We start from the raw sequence: 13,364 nt of genomic DNA, 5'->3' as shown, positions 1-13,364 counted from the left end.
TATGCTTTAGCAGCAATCCTAACATTTGAGGAGAAACAATGTAGTGTCAAAGTTTGACCTGGTTACGTTGATAACCAAATTATCAAATTGTCTATCTTCAGAATTTGAGAGACAGAAAGCATTTTTTAGCCAATGAACAGAGTCTTGTTACTGACAGCTGGTAAGGGGTGCGGGTGGTTCCCACAATTCATCTCCCACTGACCTCAATCGTGTTTTGTTTCAAATGATGAGTTAGCACAAGTGTTTTACTTGCCAAATAAACAGAGTGACAGGTTTTCTTGTAGGTTTAAAACAGAAGATTTACTTTGAAGAGTAGGCTTTCTAGACAGACTCTGAATAATTATAAATGTTAGCAGCCTATTCAAATAGTAGAGATCCAACACTTGATAAATTTGCCATGTTTTTTGGGGAAACAATGCAACAATATTAAGACTTTTTTGGGGGGGGAAAAAAAAGTACAAAAAACACACTTTCCCTCCCACCATCGCATATTTTCTTCAAACCATGCAGCAACTGGTCCCAAATCAGCAGTGAGGGTTTGGAGGGGGGGGGGGGGGGGGGTGTTTGGAGGAGAGAAAGAGTTGAGGCTTCTCCAACAGCTACAGTACCATTCAGAAGTCTGCTGATAATGTATGGAAGTAGCCTGGTAATATCCCTTTTCTGATCTCATCCGCTCTTTTTATGGCGGAGCATCTGGCTTCCACTTGGCAACTCCAAAGCAACACAAGAGACCTAAATATGAACACAATCCCCACTAGTTTGTGGTATCATGTATCGATTTAAAAAAAAAAACAGCATATTGCACATATTCAGGCGTTTTTCAGTTTTCCTCAATTTGAAGAAAAAAATTCATCTATGTACAATCAAATAAATTTTGGGTCACAATTTTCTTTGCCCTTTCCTTTCGGACATTTTCATTATTGCTTGAATCAAAACAAAACCCAGCCCCAGATTCCTGATTAGGTTTTCCAGGAAAGGGTTGCTTGCACATACTTACATCATCAGTGTCTTTGACTCTAAGAATTTGCTCTCTTAGATCTTGCAAGTCATTAAATGTTGACTGTGCTGTTATAGAATATACTAATGCAAAACCTTGACCATTTTTCATGTAAAGATCTCTCATTGCAGTAAATTGTTCCTGTAAAAAATAAAATACATCCAAATCAGATTTACTGTTCTCAATTTTATGTTTTTAAAGTTGTAACTTGATTTCTTAATTGAAAGACTGTGCAAGTTTTACAGTGCATCTTTACTTATAACAGTTACAAAACTACATATCAAATTGTATGTTTTCATATATTACTTGGTTCAGTAGTGGTCAGCTCAGCATATTTTGGGCTTCCAAATTTTGCAAATATCAAAACTTGGTCACTCCAATGATATAGTCAGGTTCAGATTAATTGTTTTTGGAATCAGTTCAATTAGAAATTAAATGCTAGTCACTTTGAACAAAAGCATTATAAAATATTATTTAAGAATGGTGAGTGGTCTCAGAATTTGAAAAATACTGCACCAGTAAGTGGCCCTGTTAATTTTATAATTGCTCAACAAATAAAAAACAATGATCAGCACCATAACATTCCCAAATGGCACAAATATATTCAGCCCAAAGGGAAGTCAATGTCTGTGGTATCAAGAAAATGTGAAGTGAAGCAGAGAGTACAGTTAATCTAATTGAAAGGTCACAAAGTGCTAATTTAAAAGAAATAGGGAAAGAATTGAAGAGAGAATTCTGCTTATAAATGCCTGAAGGAATGTAATTCATGGAAAACTAAATCCAGAATGGTGGAAGCAAGCAGGAAACAAACTGAATAATGGAAAGAAAGAGGCTTGGTGGAAAAATAGAGGACGAAAAGTAGTGCATTTCCAGAAGGAGAAAAAGCTGATGGCCAGATTTATGATTTTAAATGTACAATAACCACAACCCTCAAATGGACTGCTGGGATGTGGAGCAAGCAAAAACTTGTTAATAAAAATAAAAAGAACAGGTCTTAGCAGAGTTCTGTACAGCAAAAAAAGACAAGCTGTTCAAGAATCACCATCATCTCAAAGGCAATTAGAGATTGGCAATCAATGCTGGCCTTGCCAGCAATACCCACATCCCATGAATGAATACAAAGAGTCATAGAGTTATACAGCACAGAAACAAGCCCTTCGGCCCATTATGTTTGTGCCAGCCATCCAGCACCCAACTATTCTAATCCCATATTCCTGCACTTGGCCCATAGCCTTGTATGCTATGGTGTTTCAAGTGCTCATTTAAATATTTCTTAAATGTTGTGAGGCTTCCTACAGTGCATTCCAGATTCCAACGACATGAAATTTTTTTTCCCTCAAATCCCCTCTAAATCTGCTGCCCCTTATCCTAAATCTATGCCCCCTGGTTCTTGAGCTCTCCGCTAAGGGGAAAAGTTTCTTCCTATCTAAACTATCAATGCCCCTCAATCTTGTACACCTCAATCGTGTCCCCCCTCAGCCTTCTCTGCTCCAAAGAAAACAACCCTAGCCTCTTCAGTCTCTCTTCATAGCTGAAATGCTATGCTCCAGCCCAGGCAACATCCTGGTGATTCTCCTCTGCACCCTCTCCAGGGCAATCACATCCTTCCTATAGCGTGGTGACCAGAACTGTACACAGTACTCCAGCTGTGGCCTAACTAGCGTTTCATACAGCTCCATCATAACCTCCCTGCTCTTATATTCTATGCCTCAGCTAAAAAAGGCAAGTATTCCATATGCTTTCCTAACCACCTTATCTATCTGTGCTGCTGCCTTCAGTGATCTATGGATAAGTACACAAAGTACACCCTCTGACCTTCTGTACCTCCTAGGGTCCTACCATCCATTGTATATTCCCTTGCCAGGTTAGTCTTCCCAAAATGCATTACCTCACCCTTCTCAGGATTAAATTCCATTTGTCACTGCTCCGCCCATCTTACCAGCCCATCTATATCTCCCTGTAATCTAAGGATTTCTTCCTCACTATTTACACCATCAATTTTCATGTCATCTGCGAACTTTCTGATCATACCTCCTACATTCACATCTAAATCATTAATGTACACTACAAACAGCAAGGGTCCCAGCACCGATCCCTGTGGTCACAGGCTTCCAATCGTGAAAACAGCCCTCGACCATTACCCTCTACCTCCTGCCACTAAGCCAATTTTGGATCCAATTTGCCAAATTGCCCTGGATCCCATGGGCTCTTATCTTCTTAACCAATCTCCCATGCGGGACCTTATCAAAAGCTTTACTGAAATCCATGTAGACTACATCTACTGCTTTACCCTCATCTACACATCTAGTCACCTCCTCGAAAAATTCAATCATCTTCCCCTAACAAAGCCGTGCTGACTATCCCTGATTAATCCCTGCCTCTCCAAGTGGAGATTAATCCTGTCCCTCAGAAATTTTTCCAATATTTCCCAACCACTGATGTTAGACTCACTGGCCTGTAATTACCTTGTTTATCCCTGCTACCCTTCTTGAATATCAGTACCACATTCGCTGTCCTCCAGTACCTGTCCTGTGGCCAGAGAGGATTTGAAAATCTCATCCCTTGCCTCACATAACAGCCTGGGATACATCTCATCTGGGTCTGAGGATTTATCCACTTTTAAGCCTGCTAAAACAGCTAATTTTTCCTCCCTCTCAATGCTGATATGTTCACGTATATCACAATCCCCCTCCCTGATCTCTACACCTACATCGTCCTTCTTCATAGTGAACACCGATGAAAAGTAATCATTTAAAACCTCACCTATGTCCTCCGGCTCCACACAAAGGTTGCCATGTTGGTCCCTAATGGGGCCCCTACTTTTTTCCTGGTTATCCTCTTACCCTTAATATACTTATAAAACGCCTTAGGATTTTCCTTTATCTTGCCCGCCAGTGCTTTTTCATGTCTCCTCTTCGCTCTCCTAATTACTTTAAGTGCCACCCTACACTTTCTATACTCCTGTAGTGCCTCCGCTGTTTTCAGCGCTTGGGATCTGTTGTAAGCCTCCTTTTCTTTCCTGATCCAATCCTCTATATCACTTGACATCCAGGGTTCCCTGGGCCTGTTAGTCCTACCCTTCACCTTATCGGGTACATGTTGGCTCTGAACTCTCACCATTTCCTCTTTGAATGACTCCCACTGATGTGATGTAGACTTTCCTACAAGTAGCTGCTCCCAGTCCACTTTGGCCAGATCCTGTTTTATCATATTGAAATCGACCTTTCCCCCAATTCAGTACTTTTATATCTGGTCCATATTTGTCCTTTTCCATAACTACCTTAAATCTTAGAGTTATGGTCACTATCCCCGAAATGTTCCCTGACTGACACTTCTACCACTTGACCAGCTTCATTCCCTAGGATTAGGTCCAGTACTGCCTCTTCTCTTGTCGGACTTTCTACATACTGGCTCAAAAAGCTCTCCTGCATGCATTTTAAGAATTCCGCCTACTTTAAGCCTTTTGCACTAAGACTATCCCAGTTAATATTGGGGAAGTTGAAATCCCCAATGATTACCCTGTTATTTTTACACCTCTCTGAGATTTGCCTACATATCTGCTCCTCTATCTCTTCCTGACTGTTTGGAGGCCCGTAGTACACACCCAGCCAAGTGATTGCCCCCTTTTTGTTTTTAAGTTCTACCCAAATGTCCTCATTTGAGGAACCTTCTAAGAGGTCATCCCTCCTTACTGCAGTAATTGACTCCTTGATCAACAGTGCAATGCCACCTCCTCTTTTATCCCCTCCCCTGTCGCGCCTGAAGATTCTATACCCTGGAATATTGAGCTGCCAGTCCTGTCCCTCCCTCAACCACGTCTGTGATAGCAATATCATAATCCCATTTGCTAATCAATGCCCTCAATTCATCGGCCTTTATTAGTAAGACTCCCTGCATTGAAATAGATGCAATCCAATCTTGCATTTTTCACTTGTGCCCTACCAGGTCTATATTTGCTCTGCCTTTCAGACAGACTCACTTTCTGTTCTATATTACCCCCTACTGTACCTCCACTCTGTATCCCATCCCCCTGCCAAATTAGTTTAAACCCCCCCCGCAAAAGCACTAGCAAACCTCCCAGCAAGGATGGTTGCCCCATTCCGGTTCAGGTGCAACTTGTACAGGTCCCACAAAATATGATATGATCATTAACAAATCTTCAAAAATTAAACTGTGCCCAAACGGCCTATATAATTGGATACCTGGCAAATGTGGCATTATGATTTCTCTCAGAGACTAAGCCTAGTTTACAAAATCAGTTGTTAGGCATCACAAAAATGGCTGGACTGTACAAATGGCTAACGTTACCTAGGGTATAAGAAAAATATGATTTGTTGCACACTTTACTCATAGCCCAATTGGTGCGAGAATGTTTCCAACTGTGGGAGAATCCAAAACTGGGGGCCATATACTCAAAATAATTAATAAATCCAATTGTGAAATAGGAGAAATTTCTTCATTTAAAATGTGGTTAGAATGTGGAACTCACTACCACAAGAAGCGGCTGAAACAAATAGCTAATATGCTTTCTAAAGGAAACCAGATCAGTACATAAAAAAATCTCTTTAAAGGCTGAGATGAGGCAGATGGAATGGGAGGAGGCTGGTTTCAATACTAGCACAGACTAGCTGGGCCAAATAGCCTGCTTTAATACTTTATATTTTATGTAAATATGTCTTACCGTTCCAGCTGTATCCAGGATTTCAAGCATACATTGTTGCCCATCTACTTCAACTTGCTGCCATAAAGAAAACACAGATGTTGAAACTAATAGGGATTAGCCTAATTGTTTCTGGCATCAGCCTTAAATGTCAGCAGAAATTCTTTTACGTTAATCAGACAGAAAAAACTGTTAAACTAATTGCGACAAAATGTTGAACTAATTAATGCTATTTTAGTCAAATCTACATTGCACAATAAATTTCACAGAATCTTGCAATATTTACAAAAGTTTGAAATATACTGTGGTATAAAGGATTTCATAAAAACTAATTTGTTCAGCATCTAGCCACAACAAAATAATCACTAGTAGTATTTAGACATTTCCATCTGAAGACCTATGCTCATATCAACACAAATCATTCATCACTAACCAAATTTTACCTGTACTTACCCAAATCGGTGACATACAGCTATTCTAAGCAGCTCAGAGTACAGCATTTGTGCTGGAGAAATTATTCAGCAAATTGTCCCACTCTGCCTTTTGAAGGAAGCACGGAAGATTAAGTACCTGAGCCATCAAGATTAGATGGTACTTGCAGTTTCTGTTTGAGGATGAGCTTTATCATGGCCTTAGCTTTGGGGGAAGACAGACATTCACAAGATTTTTGACTTCATGGTAAACTCACCTTTCTGTAGGAGTCCTCTATTGTTGGATCATACTTTTCAACAAATATTCCTTGAACAAATTGTACAGTCTGCAAAACAGTATAATTGACTTGACATTATCAAATAAGACTAGTATACAAGTTGAACTTCACAGATTGCTGTCAAAATATATGATTATCTTTTAATGGTTTCTTTAATTCCAGCACTTGGGAAATATAGAATTTGCAAAACATGCACTGAATGAATGCACTACATGCTGAGGCTCTGAGCTAGAGACTAGGAATATTCGCATGTTCAATCTTTAGGATGTGTCAAATTATAGAATCATAGAAAGGATACAGCACAGGAGGCTGCCATTCAGCCTGTCAGGTCCATGGCAGCTCTGTGAAAGAGCAACTCAGCTAGTCCACTCACCCACTTTTTCCCCGTAGCTCTGCAAAGCTTCTCTGCAAGTAATTATACAATCCCCTTTTGAAAGCCACGATTGAATCTGCCACCACCACACTTGGGCAGTGCATTCCAGATCATGTCGCCTCACGTCTTTTACCAATCGCTTTAAATTGGTGTCCTCTGGTTCTCGCCCCTTCCGCCAATGGGAACAGTTTCTCCCCATCTACGCTGTCCAAATCCCTCATGATTTTGAGCATCTCTATCAAATCTCCTGGCAACCTTCTCTTATTGAAGAACCCCAGCTTTACCAATCTATCCACATAACTGAAGTCTCTCATCCCATGAACCATTCCCATAAATCTTTTCTGCACCCTTTCCGATGCCTTCACATCCTTCCTAAAGTGTAGTGCGCAGAATTGGACACAACACTCCAGTTGAAGCCAAACCAGTGTTTTATAATGGTTCACCATAACTTCCTTGCTTTTGTACTCTGTGCCTCTATCTTTAAAGCCCAGAGTCCTGTATGCTAATCAGTTAATTGTGTATCAATGGTTTGATTATATGCAGGTGAAGGGTGTCAATTGGGGTCTTAGTTGAGCACTTATAAGCAGATACTCACTGAGGCTGGTGGAGGGTTTTGAGTGAGGAACTGCATGTTTGTAATCCTTTTACTCTGCACAAATGTGAAACTGAGTAAATATAGGCTCCAGCATTATCCTTCCATAAGCAGTTTTCTGGAATTTAACACTGTTTGCCTTGTTAACTGCTTTCTCAACCCTCCTTGCCACATTTAACAATTTGTGCACATATACCCCAGGTCCCTCTGCCCCTGAACCCCCTTTAGAATTGTATCCTTTATTTTATATTGCCTTTCCTCATCCTACCAAAATGATTCACTTCACACTTCTCTGCATTAAATTTCATCTGCCACGTGTCTGCCCATTCCACCAGCCTATCCATGTCCTCTTGAAGTCTATCACTATCTTCCTTATGGTTCACAATACTTGCAAGTTTTATTACCCAATCTCACCCAATGGAGCAGTGAGGCCAGTATTATTGTGTTCAGCATCAGTTTGGGAGAGGGGAAAAAACGTCAGTCTGGGTTCTCAATTATCACCATAAAGCCTTTATCTGAAGAACGTTCACACATCAGCATCATCTTCGAATGAGAAAGGAGGGGTCCATGGCTATTAACCAGTCAGCATTCTGCATTCAGACTTGCACAGAGAGTCACTGAAGTTAAGTACAATGGTTACCAGCAACAGCAGACTAAACAAGGGTGGTCAAAAAGAAATTGGAGGCACACGTAAATGCGACACAGCAATGCTACAGGACTCACCAAAGCTGACTTTCCGACACCTCCTGAACCAAGGACCACCAACTTATACTCGCGCATTGTGTAGGGTTTTCAGCGAATGACGTTTCCAGCTGCACCAAAACAAGAACAATTTTTTAGATAAATATTGCTGTAGAGTGGAATTAACTATCAATTTCAGAACCAAGTAAATCCTGTTACGGTAGGTTACATAGAAACAAATGTACTGCACAGAAACAAGCCATTCAGCTTAACTGGCCTACGCCAGTGTTTATATTATGCACGAGCCACCTCACACCCCTTGTCATCTAACCAGATCAGCATAATCTATTTCTGACTCCATCTGCTTATATAGCTTCCCCTCAAATGCATCTACACTACTTATCTCGACTACCATATGTGGTAGTGAGTTCCACATGATACCCATTCCATGGGTAAAGAAGTTTCTCCTGAATTCCTTACTGTATTTATGAATGACTTTTTTTTTTAAATGGGTCATAGTTTTGGAGACCCCAAGTGAAACCTCTAATTTTACCCCATCAAACCTTTTCATAATTTTATAGCTTCCATCAGATCACTGACCACCCTTCTCTTTTATAAAGAAAAATGTCCAGCCTGTTCAGTCTTTCCCAATTGATATAACCTCTCAATTCTGGTATCATCCTTGGTTAATCTTTTTCACACCTTCTGTGCCACTATACCCTTTTTATATAATGGAGACCAGAACTGTTCACAGTACTCCAAAGTGTGGTCAACCAAGGATCAATACAAATTTAGCTCTGCTTTCTATTTCTATACTTTTGGAAATGAACTCCAATGCATACTTTTATTTTATTTTATTTTTTTAAATAGCCTCATTAACCTGTATTACTTTTAGTGATTTGTCTATCTGTAACCTCCAGATCACTGTGCCTTTACCCCATTTAGTCTCTTCTTATCCAAAGAATATATGGCTTCTTAATTCACCCTAGCAAAACACCACTTCACACTGATCAATATTGAATTTAATTTGCTAATTACACAGCCATTCAATTGTATTTTGTTGCAGTCTTCCTCCGTATTAACCATACCCTCCAATTTAATGCCATCTGCAAAGTTTAAAATTATACTTGTGATTCAAGTCCAAATATTTCACGTAAATGGTGAACAGCACAGGTTCATTCTGCTGCTTGCCCAACACCACCTACATAGTCATGAGTCTACTACCTTAACAAAGGTCTACTGAAAATATTACGTCAAAATATCTACTGATGCATTGACATCTGCGATAACAATTCATGTCAAATGGAAAACTACTTATAAACTGAAAACAAGCTGACATTTTTGGCACAATTTAAATTTCTCTAACAGTTGCAGTATGCTAAACTATTGCTATCCAAATACTTTATGGTACGTACTCTTATATACACAATTATACTACACAGATTAATAAAAAATTAAAAGGGGTGTGTAGCTTTCCATTTCATAAACACATGGACCTTTATCAGTAGAAACACTCATGGGCATCGGGCACTACCACTCGGAAAAGTTACCAGTGTCACAAGTGATGAGCAAATGTGATCCAAATGGCAATTATTTTTAAATTAAAATGATCACTTCCAATGAGCAACAGTTCAGGGATCCATATCAACCAAAGCCTAAACCTAGTCAGTGTAGGACACTACTTGCATTCATAGCATATGTAAAGGTGTGCAAAAGAAAAAACTACAATTAACATGTTATGGCCAAAAGGGTGTCGCCATAGCTACAACTGTGGCTACCCCACAATTTCTGTTGGGCAATATTTGTCTATAAGAATACGACCAATTTCTTATGCAACTAGGCTCTGCCCGCCAATCCCACAGAATTCTGCTGTCTTGTATGCATGGCACCTTATCAAAAGCTTTTTGAATATCCAAATGTACAATGTCAAAAGGCTACCTTCATCCATCAATCTAGTAATGTCTGTGGGGGGGGGGGGGGAAGAATTGAATTGTTCAGACATAGAAAGCAACAGCACAGAAGGTGGCCATTCGGCCCATCATGTCTGCGCCAGCCGACAAGCAGCCATCCAGCTTACTATGCAGCTCTTGGTCCGTAGCCTTGGAGGTTATGGCACTTCAAGTACATATCCAAGGACATTTCAAATGTTGGTTTCTGCCTCTTACCATCCTTTCAGGCAGAGAGTGAAAAACTTTCCCTTCAAATCCCCTCTAAACCTATTACGCTAAATTGATGGCCCCAGGTTATGGACCCCTCAACTAAGGGGAATAGGGCCTTCCTATCCACTCTATCTCGGGCCTTCAATTAGGTCTTCCCTCAGCTTCCTCAGTTCCAAAGAAAACAATCCTAGTCTATCCAATCTTTCCTCATAACTAAAATTCTCCAGTCCAGATAACGCATGTACAAATCTCCTCTGTACCCTTCTCTAGTGCAATCACATAGTTCCTATAGTGGTGACCAGAACTACGACAGTACTCCAGCTATGGCCTAACTAGTGTTTAATACAGCTCCAGCATAACCACCTAGCTTTTATATTCTAAACCTGGGCTAATAATAGCAAGTATCCCACATGGTATCCCATACTTATATACATATTATGACCAGGTGAGAAAGGGATCTAGGGTTCCCTCTCAGCCTTCACCTGTTCTTACAAATAACAGGGTTTAATTTTTAAAAATACCATGTTTTTAGCTTCCCCACAGTGCATCATTGTTCACTAACTTCCAATGATAAGGCAAAGAAACTAGCCAAACAGGTTTTCTTAGGTTTAAAGAAAAAAAAGGTTGAAATTTATTAAACTTAAATTCTAATTAGGTTAACGCCTGCGGATACATAATGTGCTCTCTGTTCCCCTAAACCTCTCGGTATCCTGCTGTTTATTGTATATTCCCTTGCATTATTAGCCTTTCCCAAATGCATTATCTTCACACTTCCCCAGATGGAACTTCATTTGCTACTGTTCCGCCCACGTGACTGGTCCATTGATAATCTTCCTACAGTCGACAGCTTCATAGAGACCTAGTACGGAGTCCTGCGGGCCACCACTGGAAACAGCCTTCCAGTTTCAAAAACACCCATTGCCAATTACCCTTTGTTTCCTGCCTCAGCCTATTTTGGATCCAATTTGTCACACTGCCTCGATTCCCTCAAAAAATTCAATGTTGGTCAGACACAACCTACCCTTAACAAAACTGTGCTGACGTCCGATTAATCCGTGTCTTTCTAAATGAAGAAATATTCTGTCCTTAAAATTTTTTCCAATAATTTTCCCACAATCGAGGGTTAGGCTGACTTTCTGCAATTACTCAGTCTATCCCTTTCTCCCTTTTCAAACAATGGTGGCTATCCTCCAGAACCACACCTGTACCGAGAGGGGACAGGGAAATAATAGTCAGGCACTCCACTATTCCTTCTCTTGCTTCCCTTAAGAGTCTCTGATACATTTTGTCTGGGCTTGGGGATTTATCCACTTTTGAAGATGTTAAATCCCTTTAGATTTCCTCTTGCTATGTTAATTTCATCTAATATTCCCACAGTTCTACTCCACGCAATGTCTGGATCATCCCTTTCTTTTATGAATGATAAAGCTTCAAGAAGCCACTTTGTGACACTAATAACTGTTGAGGTCATACATCACCTCACTAACGATCCCAACAACAACTTTCCTATAACTGATGTCAAGCTAATGGTCCTAACTTCACAGTTATGAACTGTTGCCTATTTTGAGTGCTGGTACATGAGCCTTCATCCAACCCATAGAAATCTCAGGTTTAAGAGAGCTATTAAATACTCAATCAGCACAGTGCTCAGTTCTTGGAGAAACCTCAGTAAATGCTATCTTAACTAGCAGTTCAATTCAATTTGAGATGAACACAAGAACATAAGAAACAGGAGGAGTAGGCCCCTCAAGCCTGCCCCACCGTTCAATGAGATCATGGCTGATCTGCCCCAGACCTCAACTCCTCTTTCATGCCAGCTCCTCACAGCCCTCAACTCCAATATTTCAAAAATCTATCTACCTCCTCTTTAAATACTTTGTGATCCACAACTCTCTGGGATAGAGAATTCCAGACATTCACTACTCTGAGAAGAAAATCCTTCACATTTCAGTTTTAAGTGAGTGTCCCCTGATTCTGTAACTATGTCCCCTAGTTTGAGATTCCCCCACTAGTGGAAACATCTTCTCAACATCTACCCTGTCAAGCCCCCTCAGAATTTTGCACGTTTCAATAAGATCACCCCTCATTCTTCTTAACTCTAATGAATAAAGGCCTAATTTGTTTAGCCGTTCTTGATAACCCTTCATCCCAGGAATCAGCCTAGTGAATCTCTTTTGAACTGCCTCCAATGCCAGTATATCCTTTCTTAAATAAATAAATATGGGCTAAAGCAAAGTTGTAGGCAGCCAATGTTACCGAGGTAGAATAGATGGTCTTTGCGATAGAGGCTATATGGGGTCACAGGCTCAACTCAAGATCGAACAGGATGTCAAAAATCTGAACAGCCTGATTATGCTTGAGATAACAGTTTAAGAGGGAGATATCACATCACTGGCAATGGTACAAACTTTCTAGCCAGGTGAAGACTGGAGGAAATTGCATTCCATCCACAGCTGGATACTGGACAAGCAGTCTGACAAAAAGCAATGGGGATGTCAAAAGACATGGAAATCAACATATATGTGGAACCTGACCCCATGTCTGCAGATGGATAGGTCAAGGGCAGATCCTTGGTGGACTTCAGAGTTAACAGTGTGGGGCAGGAAGAGAAGCCATTACTGAAGATGCTCTGGCTATAATTGAATACATAAGAGTGGAACCAAATGAGAGCATTTTCACTGAGCTCAACAGGAAAGATATCAGATAATAATGTGGTTGATCACATCAAAATGCTGCTGAGTGGCTGAGGGATAATGCACCACAGTTAGTCAGAAAATGCAACCCCCTTCCATTTATCACTTTTGGGCCCTCTTTTTGTCAGTTCAAGAGGACTTCCCTCGAGTCTAACTTGAAGCAGCACTTCTCTAGAATCTGCTAACCAATGGAATCTGTATATTGAAACAATCCTTTTAAACCATTAGCTTTTGTGGTTACTTAGCATTCATCAATAAAGCAATCAGGATAAACTTTTGTCTTATTTTAGTGGAAGCTAATAACTACTTCTAACCCATTTTACAGTCCAATTATACAAGCGTATTACTCCATACTTAACCACAATTGACAGAGCAAGCTTTTTGATACTGATTCCTATACAAGTGACTAAACACAAGCAGTTGGCCAAGTTATATCCGCTCTTCTTTGGTGTAGGTTTTATTTAAGATATCAAACGGACATATGCAACATCCAAAATCTC

The 13,364-nt window shown here is 40.3% G+C and overlaps 1 protein-coding gene across 3 annotated transcripts in view; it reads right to left on the bottom strand.

The window, feature by feature from the left end:
* The window catches only part of LOC137379539 (ras-related protein Rap-1b), a 92,127-nt gene that overhangs the window by 24,366 nt on the left and 54,397 nt on the right, over positions 1 to 13,364 (bottom strand). For all 3 annotated transcript variants that reach the window (XM_068050496.1, XM_068050498.1, XM_068050497.1), the window contains 4 exons: positions 8,055 to 8,143; positions 6,346 to 6,414; positions 5,679 to 5,735; positions 998 to 1,138 (listed from right to left, as the gene is read on the bottom strand). In XM_068050496.1, coding sequence (XP_067906597.1) covers positions 998 to 1,138; positions 5,679 to 5,735; positions 6,346 to 6,414; positions 8,055 to 8,111 — 324 coding nt within the window. In that variant the 5' untranslated portion in view covers positions 8,112 to 8,143. The remainder of the gene's footprint in view (positions 1 to 997; positions 1,139 to 5,678; positions 5,736 to 6,345; positions 6,415 to 8,054; positions 8,144 to 13,364) is intronic.

The sequence above is a fragment of the Heterodontus francisci genome, chromosome 18, assembly GCF_036365525.1.
Source record: "Heterodontus francisci isolate sHetFra1 chromosome 18, sHetFra1.hap1, whole genome shotgun sequence".
In the NCBI taxonomy this organism is placed as follows: domain Eukaryota; kingdom Metazoa; phylum Chordata; class Chondrichthyes; order Heterodontiformes; family Heterodontidae; genus Heterodontus; species Heterodontus francisci.
The sequence above is the reverse complement of the archived record's forward strand: the minus strand, read 5'-3'. Positions and strand labels throughout refer to the sequence as shown.